This window comes from Triticum urartu, chromosome 4A (genome assembly GCF_056163025.1).
Source record: "Triticum urartu cultivar PI428250 chromosome 4A, HENAU_Tu73, whole genome shotgun sequence".
NCBI lineage: Eukaryota > Viridiplantae > Streptophyta > Magnoliopsida > Poales > Poaceae > Triticum > Triticum urartu.
In genome coordinates this window covers 607,349,970-607,372,178 of record NC_141876.1, presented here as the reverse complement: position 1 = coordinate 607,372,178, position 22,209 = coordinate 607,349,970, and the positions used below count along the sequence as shown (strand labels likewise).

Genomic DNA, 22,209 nt, shown 5'->3' with positions numbered 1-22,209 from the left:
TAGTATTTGCATATCTATGTTGTAGATCAATTGCTCGCGTATAGCTTCCCCGTTTTATTTATGCTATGTTCCTAGAGAAAACTAAGTTGAAAGTTGATAGTAGAAATGATGCGGACTAGGTCCGTGATATGGCAAAGGAAAAGAAAGGGAACTTCATGAAGAATGACAAGCAAGTTGTAACTCCCATGAAGAAGCCCAAAGCTAGACCTAAGCTTGAAACTGAGTGCTTCTACTACAAATGTAATAATCACTGGAAGCGGAACTGCCCAAAATACTTGGCGGATAAGAAGGATGGAAAAGTGAACAAAAGTATATATGATATACATGTTATTGATGTGTACTTTACTAGTGTTCATAGTAGCCCCTGGGTATTTGATACTGGTTCAGTTGCTATGATTAGTAACTTGAAACATGAGTTACAAAATGAACAGAGACTAGTTGAGGGCGAGGTGACGATGTGTGTTGGAAGTGATTCCAAGGTTGATAAGATCACCATCGCACACTCCCTTTACTCCGAGATTAGTGTTGAACCCAAAATAAATGTTATTTGGTGTTTGCGTTGAGCATGAATATGATTGGATCATTTTTATTGCAATACGGTTATTCATTTAAGTCCGAGAATAATTGTTGTTCTGTTTACATTAATAAAACCTTCTATGGTCATACACCCAATGTAAAGGGTTTATTGAATCTCGATTGTAGTGATACACATATTCATAATATTGATGCCAAAAGATGCAAAGTTGATAATGATAGTGGAACTTATTTGTGGCACTTCCGTTTAGGTCATATTGGTGTAAAGCGCATGAAAAAACTCCATGCTGATGGGCTTTTGGAATCACTTGATTATGAATCACTAATGCTTGCGAACCATGCCTCATGGGCAAGATGACTAAGACTCTATTCTCTGGAACAATGGAGTGAGCTACTGACTTATTGGAAATAATACATACAGATGTATGCGGTCCGATGAGTGTTCAGGCTCACGGCGGGTATCGTTATTTTTTGACCTTCACAGATGGTTTGAGCAGATATGGGTATATCTACTTAATGAAACACAAGTCTGAAACATTTGAAAAGTTCAAAGAATTTCAGAGTGAAGTTGAGAATCATCGTAACAATAAAATAAAGTTTCTACGATCTGATCGCGGAGGCGAATATTTGAGTTACAAGTTTGGCCTTCATTTAAAACAATGTGGAATAGTTTCGCAACTCATGCCACTTGGAACACCACAGCGTAATGGTGTGTCTGAACGTCGTAACCGTACTTTATTAGATATGGTGCGATATATGATGTCTCTTACCGATTTACCACTATTGTTTTGGGGTTATGCATTAGAGATAGTTGCATTCACGTTAAATAGGGCACCGTCTAAAAGTCCAGTGAGACGACACCGTATGAACTGTGGCTTAGCAAGAAACCTAAATTGTCGTTTCTTAAAATTTGGGGTTGCGATGCTTATGTGAAAAAGTTTTAGCCTGATAAGCTCAAACCCAAATCGGAGAAGTGCGTCTTCATAGGATACCCCAAAAAAACTGTTGGGTACACCTTCTATCACAGATCCGAAGGCAAGATCTTTGTTGCTAAGAGTGGATCCTTTCTAGAGAAGGAGTTTCTCTCGAAAGAAGTGAGTGGGAGGAAAGTAGAACTTGATGAGGTAATTGTACCTTCTCCCGAATTGGAAAGTAGTTCATCACAGATCAGGTACAATGATTCCTACACCAATTAGTTAGGAAGCTAATGATGTTGATCATGAAACTTCAGATCAAGTTACTACCAAATCTCGTAGGTCAACCAGAATATGGTACGCACTAGAGTGGTACAGTAATCCTTTCTGGAAGTCATGTTACTAGACCATGACGAACCTACGAACTATTAGGAAGCGATGATGAGCCCAGATTCCGCGAAATGGCTTAAGGCCATGAAATATGAGATGGGATCCATGTATGAGAACAAAGTATGGACTTTGATTGACTTGCCCGATGATCGGTGATCCATTGAGAATAAATGGATCTTCAAGAGGAAGACGGACGCTGATAGTATTGTTACTATCTACAAAGCTCGAATTGTCGCAAAAGGTTTTCGACAAGTTCAAGGTGTTGACTACGATAAGATTTTCTCACTCGTAGCGATGCTTAAGTCTGTCCGGATCATGTTAGCAATTGCTACATTTTATGAAATCTGGCAAATGGATGTCAAAACTGCATTCCTTAATGGATTTCTTGAAGAAGAGTTGTATATGATGCAACAAGAAGGTTTTGTCAATCCTAAAGGTGCTAACAAAGTGTGCAAGCTCCAGCGATCCATCTATGGACTGGTGCAAGCATCTCGGAGTTGGAATATACTCTTTGATAAAGTGATCAAAGCATATAGTTTTATGCAGACTTTTGGTGAAGCCTGTATTTACAAGAAAGTGAGTGGGAACACTACAGCCTTTCTGATAAATATATGTAAATGACATATTGTTGATCGGAAATGATGTAGAATTTTTTGGAAAGCATAAAGAAGTGTTTGAAAGTATTTTTTCAAAGAAAGAACTCAGTGAAGCTACTTACATATTAGGCATCAAGATCTATAAAGATAGATCAAGACGTTTGATAAGACTTTCAATGAGTACATACCTTGATAAGATTTTGAACAAGTTCAAAATGGATCAGTCAAAGAAGGAGTTCTTGTGTGAGTTGTAAGGTGTAAAGTTGAGTAAGACTCAAAACACGACCACGACAGAAAATAGAAAGAGAATGAAATTCATTCCCTATGCCTCAGCCATAGGTTCTATAAAGTATGCTATCCTATGTACCAAAGCTATTGTGTACCTTGCCATGAGTTTGGCAAGGGGGTACGATATTGATCCAGGAGTGGATCACTTGACAGCGTTCAAAATTATCCTTAGAAGACTAAGGAGATTTCTCGGTTATGGAGGTGATAAAGAGTTCATCGTAAAAAGTTATGTCGATGCAAGCTTTTACACCGATCCGGATGACTCTGAGTCTTAATCTGGATACATATTGAAAGCGGGAGCAATTAGCTAGAGTAGCTCTGTGCAGAGCATTGTGGACATAGAAATTATCAAAATAGGTACGGCTCTAAATGTTGCAGACCTGTTGACTAAACTTCTCTCCCAAGCAAAACAAGATCACTCATTTGGTGTTAATCACATAGCAATGTGAACTAGATTATTGACTCTAGTAAAACCTTTGGGTATTAGTCACATGGAGATGTGAACTAATCACATAAATATGTGAACTATTAGTGTTAAATCACATGACGATGTGAACTACATTATTGACTCTAGTGCAAGTGGGAGACTGAAGGAAATATGCCCTAGAGGAAATAATAAAGTTGTTGTTTATATTTCCTTATATCATGATAAATGTTTATTATTCATGCTAGAATTGTACTAACCGGAAACTTAGTACATGTGTGAATACATAGACAAACAGAGTGTCCCTAGTATGCCTCTATTGACTAGCTCGTTAATCAAAGATGGTTAAGTTTCCTAAGCATAGACATGTGTTGTCATTTGATGAATGGGATCACCTCATTAGAGAATGATGTGATGGCCAAGACCCATCCATTATCTTAGCATAATGATTGTTTAGTTTTATTGCTATTGCTTTCATTATGACTTATACATGTTCCTCTAACTATGAGATTATGCAACTCCCGAATACCGATGGAACACCTTGTGTGCTATCAAACGTCACAACGTAACTGGGTGATTATAAAGATGCTCTACAGATGTCTCCAAAGGTGTTTGTTGGGTTGGCATAGATCGAGATTAGGATTTGTCACTCCGTGTATAGGAGAGGTATCTCTGGGCCCTCTCGGTAATGCACATCACTATAAGCCTTGCAAGCAATGTGACTAATGAATTAGTTACGGGATGATGCATTACGGAATGAGTAAAGAGACTTGCCGATAATGATATTGAACTAGGTATGATGATACCGACGATCGAATCTCAGGCAAGTAACATACCGATGACAAAGGGAACAACGTATGTTGTTATGCGGTTTGATCGATAAAGATCTTCGTAGAATATGTAGGAGCCAATATGAGCATCCAGGTTCCGCTATTGGTTATTGACCGGAGATGTGTCTCTGTCATGTCTACATAGTTCTCGAACCCGTAGGGTCCACACGCTTAACGTTCGATGACGATTTGTATTATGAGTTGTGTGATTTGCTGAACCGAAGTTTGTTCAGAGTCCCGGATGAGACAAAGGACATGACGAGGAGTCTCGAAATGATCGAGACATAAATATTGATATATTGGAAGGCTATATTTGGACATTGCAATGGTTCTAGAGAAGTTCGGCTATTTTCTGGAGTACCGGGAGGTTACCGGAACCCCCCGAGAGAAGTTATGGGCCTTATGGGCTATAAGAGGGAAGCACACCAGCCCACAAGGGGCTGGTGCGCCCCCCCCTTGGGCAGGAGGCCGATTAGGACTAGGAGAAGGGGGCCGGCCCCCCTTTCCTTCTCCTTCTCCCTTCCCCCTTTCCTACTCCGTGTGGGAGGTAGAATCCTACTAGTTCTAGGGAGTCCTAGTAGGACTCCACACCTTGGCGCCCCCCTAGGGCCGTCTGCCTCTCCCTCTCCCTCCTTTATATACGGAGGCATGGGCACCCCAAAGACACACAAGTTGATCTTTTAGACGTGTGCGGGCCCCCCTCCACAGTTACACACCTCGGTTATATCATCATAGTGCTTAGGCGAAGCCCTGCGCCGGTAACTTCATCATCACCGTCACCACGCCGTCGTGCTGATGGAACTCTCCCTCGGCCTCAACTGGATCAAGAGTTCGAGGGACGTCATCGAGCTGAACGTGTCTGATCGCGGAGGTGCCGTACGTTCGGTGCTTGGATCGGTTTGATCGCGAAGACGTTCGACTACATCAACCGCGTTACTAAACGCTTCCGCTTTTGGACTATGAGGGTACGTAGACACACTCTCCCCGGTTGTTGCTATGCATCTCCTATATAGATCTTGCGTGATCGTAGGTAAATTTTTTGAAATACTGAGTTCCCCAACAGTATCATCATTTCACCAACATAAACATGTGCTAAAAAGTTGAGAGGGCTAGGACAAAAACTGGATGCATTTCGTGTACAAAATGGACAATCTCTTTCGAAGTATCACAGTTTATGACAAAATCTCATCTGTTACAAAGGCATTTCATTTTTTAACTTATTTGAACTCCAAACTTTTTGTGCGTTCAACATGCGCCATTCAAAGACACATCATCAATTTTCAACTCTTTCTGACTTCATTTGCTATTTTTCATGCATTTACCGATTTTCTAGCTAAATGACCCTGAAATTGAAAAGCACTACAAATGAACTCTAAAAAGGTTGAAAGTTGGCATGGTATCGTCATTTCACCCACATAGTATGTGCTAAAAAGTTGAGAGGGTTACGGCAAAAACTCATCTGTTACAAAAGGCATTTCATTTCTTGACATGTAACTGTGGTGATATTCTAGATAAAAGCCATAATCAGAATAGTTGTGGAGAGAAAGTCTTCACTTTTTCTTCGTGTGTGTCCCTTGCTTATTGCGCCGTAACCATGGATAATCTTCATCATTTAACATGATGCTTGGGTCAGCCTTCACTTTGAAGGGAGGAATTTCTTGACACTTTTCATAATCTTCAGACATGTCTGTCTTGCCCTCCACTCCCACGATGTCTCTTTTCCCTGAAAAAACTATGTGGCGCTTTGGCTCATCATATGATGTATTCGCTTCCTTATCTTTTCTTTTTCTCGGTTTGGTAGACATGTCCTTCACATAGAAAACCTGCGCACATCATTGGCTAGGACGAATGGTTCGTCTGTGTACCCAAGATTGTTGAGATCCACTGTTGTTATTCCATACTGCGGGTCTACGTGTACCCCGCCTCCTAATAGATTGACCCATTTGCACCAAAACAAAGGGACCTTAAAATCATGTACATAGTCAAGTTCCCGTATGTCCAGTATGTAACCATAATATGTCCCCTTTCCCCTGTTGGTTGTTGCATCAAAGTGGACAACACTGTTTTGGTTGGTGCTCTTTTGATCTTGGGTGATCATGTAAAATGTATTCCCATTTATCTCATACCCTTGGTAAGTCAATACAGTCGAAGATGGTGTCCTGGCCAATGAGTACAGCTCATCTCCAACAATGTTGTTACACACGAGATGTGTTTACGACCAACTGCCGAAAGTCCTGATGTGTTCACATGTAATCAAGTCGTCAGACTGCTTCGAGTGTATGGAGCGCAGGATATTCTTGTGTTTATTGACATACAGAGTCACCAAGGTAGAATTTTGTAGAACTGTGTAGTGTTCTTGAGCCCAAGTATGCCCGTCCCTACATCTCTACCTAATAATAAAGCACGTATGGTTTCTGCCCGTCTGTCGCGCCAATTTACAAAAATGCCCTTGCGTTTTCATGAAATCAACCCACAATCCAGATTTAAGTCACACCGAACCGTTATTTTATAGTTTTTCAAACCCCCCCTAACTTTTTAGGTATTCTATCCACGGATCATATTTAAGTCAAACAAATGCTTTTCTAGACCATCCATATCTTTTAAACCGTAACTCCGATTTAAACATGTTATATATGAAATTTGATTAGAAAAATATGTAGAATATGAATATAAGATTATTTTAACCTATTAAGTATTCTTAAATATTATTTTGGAAGATATTTAATTCAAGCAAATGGTTTTCTAAATTATACGTATCTTTTAAACCGTAACTCTGATTTTAATACGTTATATATGAAATTTGATTAAAAAATGTGTGAAATCTGTATATGATGTTAATTTTACCTGTTAAATATTTTTAAATATTGTTTTGGAAGCAAACTTATAACTATAGCGCACGATCCATTTTTCTTTCACACAGGCGGCAATCCAGATTGCAAATAAACACCCACTATAATCATGTAGAGAAAAGAAAACATCGAGAAATACACATGCATACCTCTAAATACGTCGCAGGGGAAAACAACAGATTTCTCATCGCGAGTGTGAGAGAAAGCGAGAGAGAGGGAGAGGGAGGAGAGAGGGAGAGAGAGACGTCTTAGGATTAACCATATTCTAACACGTTTTGGTTTGTGTGAACACTAAGGTCACCACCGGCAAGGGTGAGAAGAAGGATAAGCGGCAACACAAATATGATGCGTCGCTAAAATAAAGGAAATGGACCTATTGTAGTATTGAGTGATGGTTTTTCGGTTAAGAGTGTGTGTTGTGTTTTTTCTCCCGTTGCAGCGCACGGGCTCTTTTGCTAGTATTATTGAATCCGTTCCTAGCGTGCCTTTTCCAGTTAGTCTCCCCTCATACCATGATTGAGGGATACCAATCGGCTTAAGTTCAAGAATGAAGTCAACACAAAACCCAATGACCACCTCTGTTTGATGGCCCATGGAGATGCTTCCTTCTGGCCTAGCACGGTTACGAACATATTTCTTTAAAACTCCCATGAACCTCTCAAAGGGGAACATATTGTGTAGAAATACAGGACCCAGAATGGCAATCTCGTCGACTAGATGAACTAGGACGTGCGTCATGATATTGAAGAAGGATGGTGGGAACACCAACTCGAAACTGACAAGAATTGCAGTAAATCATTCTTTAACCTTGGTAGAATTTCTGGATCGATTACCTTTTGGGAGATTGCATTGAAGAATGAACATAACTTCACAATGGCTAATCGAACATTGTCCGGTAGAAGCCCCCTCAATGAAACCGGAAGTAGTTGCGTCATAATCACGTGGCAGTCATGAGACTTTAGGTTCTGGAACTTTTTCTCTGGCATATTTATTATTCCCTTTATATTGGACGAGAAGCTAGACGGGACCTTCATACTGAGCAGGTATTCAAAGAAGATTTCCTTCTCTTCCTTGGTAAGAGCATAGCTGGCAGGACCTTGATACTGCTTTGGATGCATGCCGTCTTTTTCGTGCACAGTGGTCCTCCCGTGCCTCCGGTGTATCTTTTGTCTTCCCATACACGCCCAGGAAGCCTAGCAGGTTCACACAAAGATTCTTTGTCACGTGCATCACGTCGATTGCGGAGCGGACCTCTAAGTCTTTCCAATAGGGTAGCTCCCAAAATATAGATTTCTTCTTCCACATGGGTGCGCGTCCCTCAGCGTCATTCGGAACAGATTGTCCGCCAGGACCCTTTTCATAGATTACTTGTAAATCCTTGACGGAGGGCGGGCTTCTTCCGGTGATCTGCCTCACCTTTGAAATGCTTGCCTTTCTTTCTTAAGAGATGGCTGGTCGAAAGAACTCGACGATGTCCCAGGTACACATTCTTCCTGCATTTGTCTAAATATATACTTTCGGTATCATCTAAACAGTGCGTGCATGCGTGGTATCCCTTATTTGTCTGTCCTGAAAGGTTACTAAAAGCAGGCCAATCATTGGTTACAAACAGCAACACATGTAGGTCAAATTACTGCTGTTTGTGCTCATCCCACACACGTACCCTTTTCCATTCCACAACTGTAAAAGTTCTTCAACTAATGGCCTTAGGTACACATCAATCTCGTTGCCGGGTTGCTTAGAGCCTTGGATGAGCACTGGCATCATAACGAACTTCCGCTTCATGCACAACCAAGGAGGAAGGTTATAGATACATAGAGTCACGGGTCAGGTGCTCTGATTGCTGCTCTGCTCCCCAAAAGGATTAATGTCATCTGTGCTTAGACGAAACCATATGTTACTTGAGTCACCTGCAAAGTTCCCCAACTTTCTCTCGATTTTTCTCAACTGCGACCCGTCAGTGGGTGCTCTCAACTTCCCGTCTTTCTTACGGTCTTCTTTGTGCCATCACATCAACTTGGCATGCTCTTTGTTTCCGAACATACGTTTCAACCATGGTATTATAGGAGCATACCACATCACCTTGGCAGGAACCCTCTTCCTGGGGCACTCCCCCTCAACATCACCAGGGTCATCTCGTTTGATCTTATACTGCAATGGATCGCATACCGGGCATGCATTCAAATCCTCGTACTCACCGCGGTAGAGGACGCAGTCATTAGGGAATGCATGTATCTTCTACACCTCCAATCCTAGAGGGCATAGAACCTTCTTTGCTTCGTATGTACTGTCGGGTAATTCGTTATCCTTTGGAAGCTTCTTCTTCATTATTTTCAATAGCTTCCCAAATCCGTTGTCAGATACACCATTGTCTGTCTTCCATTGCAGCAATTCTAGCTAGTGTGGTACCGAGCTTTGTGTTGTCATCTTCGCAATTTGGGTACAACTTTTTTTGTGATCCTCTAACATGCAATCAAACTTCAACTTCTCCCTTTCACTTCGGCATTCTCTCTGTGCATCAACAATGAACCAGCGAAGATCATCATCAGGCACATCGTCTGGTTCCTCTTGATCTTCAGCTTCCCCCGTTGTAGTATCACCGTATTCAGGGGGATAGTTGTCATCATCCTCTTCTTCTTCGTTGTCTTCCATCATAACCCCTCTTTCTCTGTGCTTGGTCCGAACATTATAGTGTGGCATGAAACCCTTCTCAAGCAGGTGCAAGTGAAGGGTTCTCGAGTCAGAGTAATCCTTCGTATTCCCACAGACAGTACATGGACAATACATAAAACATTCTGCTTGTTTGCCTCAGCCCCTTCGAGAAAATAATGCATGCCATCAATGTACTCGGAGGTGCGTCGGTCATTGTACATCCATTGCCGGTTCATCTATGTGCATTATATAATTAAGTGTATCGAAAACCATTACAGAACATCATGAATAGAGAAGTGACCAAATTAATACAAGTTCATCATCACATTAAAACCAAAGTACTGTAGTGATCAAGTGTTATTACTGCAAAAATAAATACATAAAGTTCGTACATAGTTCTCATAGAACAACATATAGCTCTCTAGAGCATCTAATTAAAACATACATTGAAACTAACATACAACTATGTAAAACATTTAAATGCAACAACAAATGCGATCATAATCGCAACTAAGGTAACGATTGATCCAACAACATAATGATTCCAAGCCTCATTATCAATTGCATATTTTCTAATCTTCAAGCGCATTGCATCCATCTGGATCTTGTGATCATCGACGACATCGACAACATGCAACTCCAATTCCATCTTCTCGTCCTCAATTCTTTTCAATTTTTTCTTCAAGCAATTGTTTTCTTTTTCAACTAAATTTAACCTCTCGACAAGAGGGTCGGTTGGAATTTTCGGTTCACATACCTTCTAGATAAAAACATCTATGTCACGTTGGTCGGCATAATTGTCATAAACACTTAATGAAACAAATAGTAATAAAAGATAATATACCACATCCGAATCATAGACAGGATGAGGGTCGACGGGGCGGATACCAAAACCATGGCACTATATAATAACAAACAATAATAAAAGTAAGAAAATTATGCAAGTATCTATCTAAATCATACAAGTAAGAATTTTTTTCTTTTAAAAAGAAGATAAGAACAAAAGGCTCACCACGGTGGTGCCGGCAACGAGATCGGTGCGGACGATCGACGATGGTGAGGACGGGGACGGGACGGGACGGACCGCCAAACCTAGACAAATCTTGGGGAAAATGGAGTTTGGAGGTCGAGCTTGGAGAGGAGAAACCTTAAGTGTGGCTCGGGCATTTCATCGAACACCTCATGTGCATAGGAGGTGAGAGCAGAGCAGCACACACCTCCCACACGCCGGCCGGCCAAAAAACAGAGGAGTGAGCGGGCAGGGGCGAGCATATATATAGGCATCACTTTAGTCCCGGTTGGTGGCTAGAATTGGGACAGAAGACTGACCTTTAGTCCATGTTCCAGCCACCAACTGGGACTAAAGGGGCTGTGCCAGGAGCGAGGACCTTTAGTCTTGGTTCGTGTTTGGAACCGGGACTAAAGGGGTCAGACAAACCGGGGCTGGTGCCTGCCGTGGCCCGGCCGGCGTCCTGGCCTCAGGAACCGGGACTGATGCACCCATTAGTCCTGGTTCGTAACACGACCGGGACTAATGCACTTATCTGGCCTGGACCAAAGCCCCGTTTTCTACTAGTGTATGCTTTTCTCATATTGTCTTTGCTAAGTTACTACTACTGTTGTTGCTACTATTCCTACTGCTACAAGACTACTACTGTTGCTATTGCTATTGTTATCTCTGCTATCAAAACTATCATACTACTGTGCTACTAAACACTTTGCTATAGAGAAATAACTTCTCAGGTGTGGTTGAATTGACAACTCAACTGTTAAGGCTTATAAATATTCTTTGGCTCCTCTCATGCCGAATCAATAAATTTAGGTGAAATACTACCCTCGAAAACTATTGTGATCCTCTATACTTGTGCGTCTTCAACCAACGAAGAATTCATTTGTTAGATGGAGCAATTGATCCGTCAGACGGGCCAGGTGCCACGTTTGCTGCCGCGTGTGGTCAAGGAGGAGCCGACGTCCTCAACGCGCTACCGTCTGAAGCAGTAGTCGGTGTTCCCTCTCCGGCGGGTGAAGGAGCCAGCGTCCCCCACCCACCTTCCTGCCCGGCCCGCAATTGTGGCGTCTAGATAGGGCGCCATGTGAAGGAAGAGCTCACCGCCATCGCACAAATGCTAAACCCGTATTGGCGGGCCTGCATCGCCTCCCCGCCGCAATCGCCGCATCAAGGACGAGGTGCCGCCCGCGATCACCAAGGCGCAGGCCGCATCCTCCACTACCTCGCAGGCGGCGGTAGTGGCGCTCCCTCGGGTTGGGGCCGGTCGTCTCCGCGACACAACCACGGCGTCCAGATTGGGCGCCGCGTGAAGGAAGAGCTCGTCGTCAGCGCACAACCGCTAAACCCGTATTGGCGGGCCTGCGTCGCCGCCCCGCCGCAATCGCCGCGTCAAGGACGAGCTGCCGCCCGCGATCACCAAGGCACGGGACCGCATCCTCTACTACCTCGGAGACGGCGGTACTGGCGCTCCCTCGGCTTGGGACGGTCGTCTCCACGGAGGAGCGGGCGGCGAGGCAACAGGTGTGGTACGAGTGGCGCAGAACCGCGCGCTGCTCCGCGTTCACCAAGTTGGACGCGCTGCCGGAATGGGTATGCAACGACCCAAACCCCGCTACCGCCTGGGCGCTCGATTGCTCCGTCACCACCACGGAGACAGCCGCCAGACGCCGCCGCCGCCTTGACGGCGAGCTCGCCAAGATTGATGAGAAGTGGTCGCTTAGCAACTCTTCCGCCAAACGCCGGCAGGGGCAAGGCCGCCGCTAGGACTCCGCGTGCACCGTCAGGACTGGTCGTGGCTACCCACCGCACTGCGTAGGAGGAAGCAGAGCGGCTCCTCAGCAAGCGTCAGGCTGTGGGCGGACAATGCTATCGTGGGCCACCGGCGTCCCACCACCGCTGGAGGGCCGACGAAGGCGACAATGCGGCCGAGCAGGGCGGCTACACGTACGAGGTGGTCGTCTGGTACAAGTTATAGGTTTTATCAGTTTTTAGCTAAACGGCTGAAATATTGGTCGTATATATAAATTATCTCTGAACTCGGATGAAATCTGATGTGTTTGCTTAAGTTTGTCCTTTTTTCAAATTTTGTTTGAAATATTTGCGTATATTATAAGATGGCCGACTCTGACATTCATGTTTGTGGATTGGACCCACTATTCACGCACGGATGTGGTGTTTTGCAGGGAATGACGATGCGTTCCTTCGACTATACGTTCGTCCACTCTACATGTACCAATCACTCCTGGAATTAGAATCAAATCTGTACGTGTTGTGTTAGGCGTGCATGGACGTGTCAGTCAGTGTTTTCTTTCTACAGAGTATGTCAGTCACTGTTTATCATGCACATAAATGGTCACCGTCTATCAATCATGCACATCAACGAGGCGTTGTTGAGATATGCTCTACACATCGATGATGTAGCACTTACGAATGCTATCAGCGAAGATGAAGCCGCACCCGTCTATGGCGTACCCTGCACTGTAGCTGTTGAGATACTCGAAGTACCTCTCGGGCATGCTGACCTCGGCCTCCATGGCACAATCCTCGAGCGCCTTGTATGCTAGGCCTGGGCTCGTCAGGACAACACAGTGTGACCGATGCACCGGCTTCTTATCGCCCGTCCACGGCTGACAAGCCGGGTCTTCTGCTGGCACGTAACGATAAATCTCATGAGGTAGGAGAGTCTCGTATCTAGGTGTAACTCTAAAGCTTGTAAGCACCATCTTTGTCTCATCCTGCAACATAGTAGGGATGTCCTGTATCTGATCGGCTGAGAGCTCCGTGTAAGAGAGAATCCAATAGCGAATAGCCTACAAAGCAGTTCACGTCCGTGATTAATACTATTCACATCTTGTGAAAAACTACTAACACTTATACCACATGATATTTGTATCTTACCTGTGTTACACGCCCGGCATTGTAGTCATCCTCGCTGACCACACCGTGACGCATCGCCATTCGAAGACAGACGACAAGCAGATCCCTAGGATTAAATCCATTGCCTTCTTTGGATTTGATATACTCGAGCACCATCTGCTTCAAATGCTTGTGTGATAATCTAATGTTGAAGTCACGAGTCTGTCCGGCTGGACGCTTGGCGTACATTACCTTAAAGGCACACTCCATAAGGCCAAGCGTCGCGTGATAAGCACAATCTCCTGTATATTACTTAAGCCAGTCAATACTTACTACGAATCCATTGAGAATCAAAAGAGAAGAGGAAAAAACACCATTCGGTGGTCCATCGATTTATTATGGCATACTCTAACCTTGGGTGTTCGAATTCCAACGCTCATACAGGCATGTCATGTGATTTTCATTTGTTTCGCCAAAAACACCGAAACAAGTCTTGGAACTTGTGTGTGTGTGTGTGTGTGTGGTGTGTGCCGTTATAAAAAAGACAGAAAAATTGAGTACAAAATGAATATCAATAAAATAAAATATGGAATGATACATCAGTATATATCTAGAGTGCATTCAGAATAAAATATAGAAAAATATGATAATATGTTACAAATGTGTAAAATTAAATATAAACAGTGAGCAAAAACTGATATCAATTAAAACAACACATAGAGCATTATCTAGAAAATGAAATCACATAGGAGTTTATATAGAAGTACGTATAAAATTAGGTAGACAGAATTAACATAAAGCAAACATCAACTGAAACAATGCATGTAACAATATAGTAGTTCAAGATAAAAAAAGAGTAAACATAAAATAATATATTATAAATGTGAAAAATAAGTAGAATTAATTAGCAGAACACATAGTTATAGATCAAAGAGATCAAATACTAGAATATCTAATTTGACTCTGTGACTATACGGTGATAGCTGTGGCATGCTTCTTCGGCCAAGACATGTTTCATGGGGTCCAGCGCATGCAAAGTAATGGAATGGCTCTCTGCATGCCTCGTTTTCCAATCACATGTATGTATGCCTTTTACTGGTAGCAATTACGATGCATTGGCCCGCAATACCAAGATTTGCAGATGCAAGTACATCCGAATTTCTCCATTTTGTAGAGACATGGATTGTAAATTAAAATGGAGCTATCATCTAGCAGAGTAACAAGATAGGCTACAAGCTCGGCTAAAAGACTAGTATTTTGTCTCTTTCCTCACATTCATTTCATTTGCTTAGAAGCACGGCGTTAGAGCTATGGTTTTGCATAAGATTTCACTCTTCTTATTTTTTTCATGTCTTTCTCTTTCACATAGTTAAAAACACCTTATTATACTTGCACCTAAGGATATGGATTATAAATCCAAGTGGAGAGATTATAGACAATTGCATATTTGCGTATAGCACACAAAATATGAAAAAAAATAGTGCAAAGTATAATAAGTAAAAATATTGGACTGATTTATTACAATTGTGTAATGTCAATAACAATATCATATTACAGCCACATCACCATGTCGGTAATGAGTAAAAATAGAATATGCTTAAAACTGTTTAAATTTTTACAACACAATTACATGTACTCATTAGGAGTTACACCATAGAAATTCTAGCTTCTCCCAACTTGCATGTAGCCTCACTGCCATACGACAGCGGGCACTTTAATTCAGGATGCGTCACAATTCACTTTTCCACATTGTAGAAACTGAAGCAAATACCGTGAGCGCAGTTGTACTCGCTCATTGCGCCACCAATAAAGGTGTGATGCTGATTCTAAAGGGCACATGAGCTAGTCCACGACCTAGCGCGCCGGATGGGGGATTGAGCATGTCAGGCAGCGCATGCAGCAGCGAGCATGGGACAGTCGGAAGAGGCAAATGAGACTGGAAGGTAGCTAAGGCATTAGTGAGCTAGTGGTGAACAGGGGATCTGACATGGTGTCTTATTTGTTCATGTTGGTTAAGTCCTTGATGGTGCGAGATCGCAAGAGTCTGCATAGGTTGTACGGACGGCTGTATGTGGCAAGTGGTCTAGGCAAGAAGCTGGGTGGTGACAAAGGAATGCGATGTAGAGAGGGCTCTATGTGGCAAAGTCATGGTTCAACATGCCAGACACCAGTCTTTCGATGTGAGGGTGGCAGCGTTTGTTGGCCCAGATGAGTTGAACTAGTGGGGTTGGTTTAGCTAGCATTGTTATATTGGTAGAACTGCTGTTGGTGCGATGGCTGTGAGCTACGGCGGTCGTCCTGCACGGTGGCCGTGAGATATGGCATCACATATGATTTTGTGCAGTAAAATAAAATGATTACATGATAGCATGGTTAGTGTCTAGGGCATACCTGGTTCCTGCCTCCGGGGCGGCGGCAGAACATGCTTACCAAGAAAAGGCCTTTTGCGCCTACTGAACATGAAATTGAATGGATCTCGCACAAATACTTGTGTGCTACAAAAGTGTTTGCAGTAGTAAGTGTTGTGAACATATTAACAACATTTTAATAACAACCAAAGTTAAGATAAAAGAACCGTACTGTAAAGTTCTATGTTGTCGTTTAAGATATCATACATGCCATCTAGATCAGCCCCAAAAATTTCCTAGAAGTGTCATAAAAATATGCAGGTCAATAATAAATTTAAGCAACCGAGGTGAACATGAATAAGCTAAATATCAAAGCCATACTTCTGCAAAACATCAATTAATCATGACAATTAATGACATAAACGGAACGCCTGCGACTGGAGCATATGGAATGAAAGGCATCCATACAGTACCTCTTGAATTGTGCCTTCATCGTTTCGCTTCTGCTCATCAGCCCCATCCTCTTGTTCCTGGCCATCTGTCTCCATCTTCTCAGCTTGAGCTTCCTCTGATGCTTCAGCCATGTTAGTATCAGGCTTGGTGATCACATAGTACTCAGCAGGAACTTGGGCACTGCTCAATGCCTGATCACAATGACAACAAGAGTGTCAGTACAAAGCACCAGAGCTAAAAGACACAGCATGTTGCCTTTTCAAGCCTTGTAACTTCATCAAGTGTCTGAGAGTATACGATAGCAGCCTACAAATGAAAGAACTTGTTAAACAGAAATTCACAGCCAGATGTATTACAAAGGAAAACAGAGGATACTGACACTGTTGACACGACCTAAGATACAGTAACTGAGAACAAAAGATGCCTCGGTAACTGGGATGAACAGAACATATAAATAGGGGTTCAGTAAATGATCTGACCATATTTTATTCCCTGAATGCAACAGTCAAGTATTCCCTCCGTTCGGAATTACTTGTCACAAAAATGGATGTATCTACAACTAAAATACATCTAGATACATTCATTTTTTGGACGAATAATTCCGAACGGAGGGAGTAATAGGGGTTCTACTCAACTTGCAATAATGACATGAACAGGCTGTGCTCATATTAGAAAGAGGGAGTCAGTACCTTGATAGCTGTGATTTGTGCAGGCGCTGGAGCAACTACTTTAGGGCCCTGGTCTTTTGTGGTACCTTGAGCATCCATCATTACTGAAGTATAAGCTTTGGCAGCAACCTTCTTTGGCGCCTCCTCTGCCTCCTTTGAGTGGAACATTTGTGCTGCTTCGGTTCTCTCCTACAGGAAAATAAAATCTCACAGAAAATTTCAGAGACAGACACAAAACCAGGGACACCAGATAGTGCTAATAAATATGATAGCCAAAAAGCATTGAATGGCATTCATGCATCTAATTCACAGAAATTCAGTTAAAGAGTTGCTCTTTCACCCAAATTTGTAGGCAAGATGGTATGTGAATAAAAAATGTGTTGGTCCACACATCAAATTGAATAGTATTCGCTAGATACCTTCTCTTCTAAGAATTTTGTCCTTAGCATCACATGTGTACAAATAAACTATACATACCGAATGACTAATGGCCAGGGCCCTAAAGTAGTCATTCGGTATGTATACAATGGCATACAAATACGCAGAAGATACTGACATTTACAGCACGACCTACATACAGTAATTGAGAACAAAAGATGCCTCGGTAACTGAGATGAACATGAACATCATGGTAAAACCAAAACATATGAAGGTAAATATCAAGTCCATAGCAAACATGCTAGTAAAACAACTGACCATGTTTTTTCCCCTGAATGCAATAATCGCCATAGGGGTTCTACTCAACTTGCAATAATGACATTAACAGTATGTGTCCAAAATAAAAGAGGGAGTGTACCTTGATAGCTGTGATCTGCGCAGGCGTTGGAGCGACTACTTTAGGGCCCTGATCTTTTGTGGTACCTTGAGCATCCATCACTACTGGAGTATAAGCTTTCACAGCGACCTTCTTTGCCGCCTCCTCTGCCTCATTTGAGTGGAACTTTTGTGCCGCTTCAGCTCTCTCCTACAGAAACACAAAATTTCATACAAAATTGCAGAAACATACACAAAACCAGGCACGGCAAATAATGCTAGTGAACATGCCAACCAAAAAACATTCAATGGCATTCAAACATAGAAACCAGGCAGAAAATGGACATCATGGTAACAATAAAACATTTGAAGTAAATATCAAGCCCATACCAAACATGCCAGTAAAAGACCTGGCCATATTTTTTTCAGAATGCAACTGTCAAGTAATAGGGGTTCTACTCAACTTGCAATAATGATATTAACAGGCTGTGCACATAATAGAAAGAGGGAGTCGAGTACCTTGATAGCTGTGATTTGTGCAGGCGTTGGAGCGACTACTTTAGGGCCCTGGTCTTCTGTGGTACCTTGAGCATCCATTACTACTGGAGTATAAGCTTTGGCAGCAACCTTCTTTGCCGCCTCCTCTGCCTCATTTGAGTGGAACTTTTGTGCTGCTTCAGGTCTCTCCTACAGAAACACAAAATCTCATACAAAATTTCAGAAACAAACATGAAGCCAGGAAGACCACATAATGCCAATAAACATGCCAACGGTAAAACATTCAATGTCATTCATGCATCTAATTCACAGATATTCAGTTAAAAGAGTTGCTCTTTCCCCCTTTTGCTGCCAGCACTTCTGCAGTCAAGTCTAAAATCACTTTGGAAATCATTCCAAAGGAAATGAATGAACTTGTGAGAAATAAACCAGCAAATCAAGCAGCGACATGATTATAAATCAACGATTCCTAGTTCCATTAAAAAGGAACTGGAGAAAATTATAATAAGAAAGAGTATTAACTGCTGAGAGTACTCATAAACTGTCAATTAATGACAGGTACTCTTTTCTTTTAGAAGTCCTAAGAATTTTCTTGACTTGATACTCTTTTCTTAAAATAAGCATATATGTGTTGTTTTCAACTAATATACCCCTTCACTCAAAATAAGCATGACTTAAAGGCTAAAGCAGACATAGTTTATTCATTATCATAAATCCGTAAACCACATAATATTGCAATGCTGATTCATTTTGACCTTGTTTGAACTAACTCATATCTTAGACAATGAAAACATATATTGGCAGGTGTATGTGGGCCGTCAATACATGTAAAATATTATGTTCAGACATTATATCACTAGATTTCTGGGTTTATTAGAAAAGAAAATTCACAAACTGTTGGTTTCCCGTATATGAAGAACCAAGCAAAGTTCAATGCAAAACAGTTGCACACAAATGGTAAATGATGTTTCATCATTAAAGGAAATGCAAACATAGGATGATGACTTTAGAAACTATGATTAGCTATCAAATGAGAGAAAACTGCAGCAAAATTAAACAGGTGTCATTCAGAACAAAATCATTGGCACTATGCAGAAGTATATTTGGACAACATGACAATCAAGAAATCAAGCCTGACTACAGATGATTCAAATATCAAACATAATTGTGTTATCAAGAATTTGGTGGTTGCTAACCTGTTGATTCACTTTCTTGAAGTCCAGCAAACGCAGATGCTTCAGTTTGTGGATCACATATAACCGGTAATCTGGTTGCTTAGTTACGGTATTATCCAGTAAGCTGAGAAATTGCAGCTTTGGAAGAGAGGCCAAGGGGTCAATCTCCGCAAGACTTGTAAGGCGATTGTTCGTCAGCACCAAAGTATGCATCTTGGGTAAAAACTCTACATGACACGAAAGCAAAGAGAATTGAAGAAACAGACAAGCTATGGAGCAGATTATGAAAGTGACAGAAGCACATGGCAACAAGACAAGATATTGTTCCTCTTACCACCAAGGTTGGGATTGATACATGTTATTTTGTTGTTGTTGATTAACAGAGTGCCAAGGCGATTCATGAAAGGGAAATTCTCGAGCCTCACAATCTCGTTGTCCGACAAATCAATCATATCAAACTGGTCCTGTTATTAAAAAAGGAACAAAGACAGTTATAAACACAACTAGAGAAGGAACTGGAGAACTATAAAACAATTCAAAATGAGATAAAGAAATCCCTATGATTTCAATTTCAAATCAAGCTAAAAAATTTAAATATTAAGCAATCCCTAATAAGAAAATAGCCAGGAGGTGTGTCACTCATAGTAGAATCAGTACCAGAAAGTAGGCTGGTAACACAATAACAAGCTACTATGTATGCACAGCTCATAGTGAAGAGTACTTTATTTTTAAGGCGAAAGGTCTCCAGATTCACCACTATTATAATATGTACCTCTTGTAAAATTACTACAAGATGCAGTCCAATACTTCATTCCTCCCAGCCTTAAGCTGGCATAGCAGTGTGTAAAATCCACTATTCTGAACTGTAACAGCAAGATCAGCACTGTTCGGCGGACACTACGCTAAAATGCTCAAACAGTACCTATATCACGACTTGCAACCCCAGCATAACATTGCGTAGCAAGCACTGATAAAGGCAAAACCCCTGCTTATAACATGGGTAAGGATTATGAACCCACCAGCAGAGATGTTACAGCATCGAATTACCAACAGAAATATTCCCAGCAGTAACGTCTGCTAACTTGACAAGGCAACCACAGCATTACCACTCCCAGCCTCTGTGCCACTTCAATTTGCAGCCAAGCAAATCGATAAGCAGAGCACTAAAGGCGTCGTGACCAAGTATATAAACACTCCTAACAGCAATTTCTTCTACATGCACACAGCTCCACAGTGGAGAGCACTTTATTTCTGGGGGAAAGGTCTCCAACCTCACAGGTATAATATGCAGCTGTTGCAAAATAACTAATAAAGTGCATAAAACCCATTATTCAGAGAGTCAAAAACAAAACGACCACTGTTAGGAGGCACACACTGCACAAAATGCTCAAATTATCACGACAGTGCTTGCAACCCTAGCGAAACATCACCAGTTTCGCCCCGAATCAATCGCAGCAGCATTTCCCCTCCGAATCTCAGTTATCAATTGCAGAGTTATCAGCCAACGCATTATCAGTAGCTATCTAGCGCCGACAGTTCCTCTTCGTACCCGTTCTAAGGGTGCACCAGTTTTCGTACAGCACGAATCCACCCGGAACACCCGCCGTAGCTGCTACTTGGAATAGGAAGGAAAGGTACGGCACGGGAGCCCGTGGTGCGGCGGAGCTCACCTCGGTGGCGCCGAGGTTGTCGATGAAGGCAGTCTTGTTGCCTGCCGCGGCAGAGGAGGAGAAGACCAGTGGAACCGGTTAGACAGGGGAGAAAAATCGAGAACCCTAGATCTGAAGCAAGGGAAGGGGAGGGGGAGGGGGCGGGGGCGCGGGGAGGGAAACCTCGGAGGTCGAGGACGCGCTCCTTGATGGCGCTGAGGAACTGGGGGCTCCGCCGAATCAGGTCGGCGCTGAGCCTCGTCATGGCGCCGCCGCGGCGTCTGGCGGCGCGGTAGCCCTGCGGCGTGGGCGCGCCGCGGCGGTGGCGTGCCCTTCGCTGCCGCCTGCGGCTTGCTGCTGTCTGTTTGAAATGAAGCAGAGGACTGGCAACGGAGAGAAGAAAGCTGGAAAACTGGGAGGGAACCTGGCCGTGGAGAGTTTTTTTAAGGTGACCTGGCCGTGAGACTGGGGACGCAGGGAGACACCACGCTGTCGAATTGGATTTGGCTGGGCTGGCCAACTCACTATGGTTTTCGGCCTTCCGACACTCGAGGCCCGATACACATCCTCCCCCTTCTTCCAAAAAAAGAAACATGAAATCATTAATTAGAGTATTCTTTGCAAAGCTCTCTCCCACCTTCCCGTCACTTATCCTGAGAGTTTTCTTCTTTTTTTTCATAGGTCCGTAATGTTTACTCTTAAACCGTGCGTCCAAATCTTAAACCATTCTCACCGTTGTATTCTTCGTGTCGACATCTTCAAAACTAGATCCCATGTTGATAAGTTTTGAGAAAAAATAATTCATAAAAAAATGAACAAAAAAACCGAACCGAAAGCACATTTTTTTATTCCTTTTCGAATGAGGCACGATTGTGCCTCTCGCCGAAGTATACAAAAGATAAGTTTTTTCGTTTTCGAGAAGCGTGGCCGTGCCATTCGTGAAAGCAAATCCGTGCCTTTCGCGAAAGCAAATCCATGCCTCTCGCGGAAGCAAAAGAAAAAAAATCATTCAATTTTTTTTATTTTTTTGTCCAAAAGCTAAGAAAGACCAGTGAAAAGCCAGAAAAATAAAATAAAAAATAACATCTAAAGAGCTGAAAACGCGTGGGAAAAATAAATAAGAGAGAGCGTTCAGAGCACGACACTTGGTGGCCCTTGCGGGGGCTTCCGAAGGAGTACTCCTTCGTTAGTTGGTCCAAAAAAACATCATCCTTCTCCGAAAAAGGGTATATATGGAGGACAGGCTCCATGTTTCTCAAATACCACACCTATCTGCATCTAATAAAAATCAAAAGATTCTGAAAAAAAATCAAAAAAATGTAC

At 42.6% G+C, this 22,209-nt stretch overlaps 1 protein-coding gene across 1 annotated transcript; it reads right to left on the bottom strand.

Annotated features, from left to right (window-relative positions):
- Positions 1–14,993: 14,993 nt before the first annotated feature.
- On the bottom strand, positions 14,994–21,264 carry LOC147977250 (uncharacterized). The gene is made up of 11 exons (XM_087519937.1): positions 21,070–21,264; positions 20,908–20,948; positions 19,572–19,701; positions 19,259–19,464; positions 18,084–18,251; positions 17,608–17,775; positions 16,833–17,000; positions 16,164–16,334; positions 15,923–15,986; positions 15,734–15,837; positions 14,994–15,640 (listed from the first exon to the last, which is right to left on the bottom strand). Exons 1-11 carry the CDS (start codon positions 21,149–21,151, stop codon positions 15,575–15,577), a joined length of 1,368 nt encoding a protein of 455 aa, XP_087376063.1. The 5' UTR covers positions 21,152–21,264; the 3' UTR covers positions 14,994–15,574.
- Between the last annotated feature and the right edge of the window lie 945 nt (positions 21,265–22,209).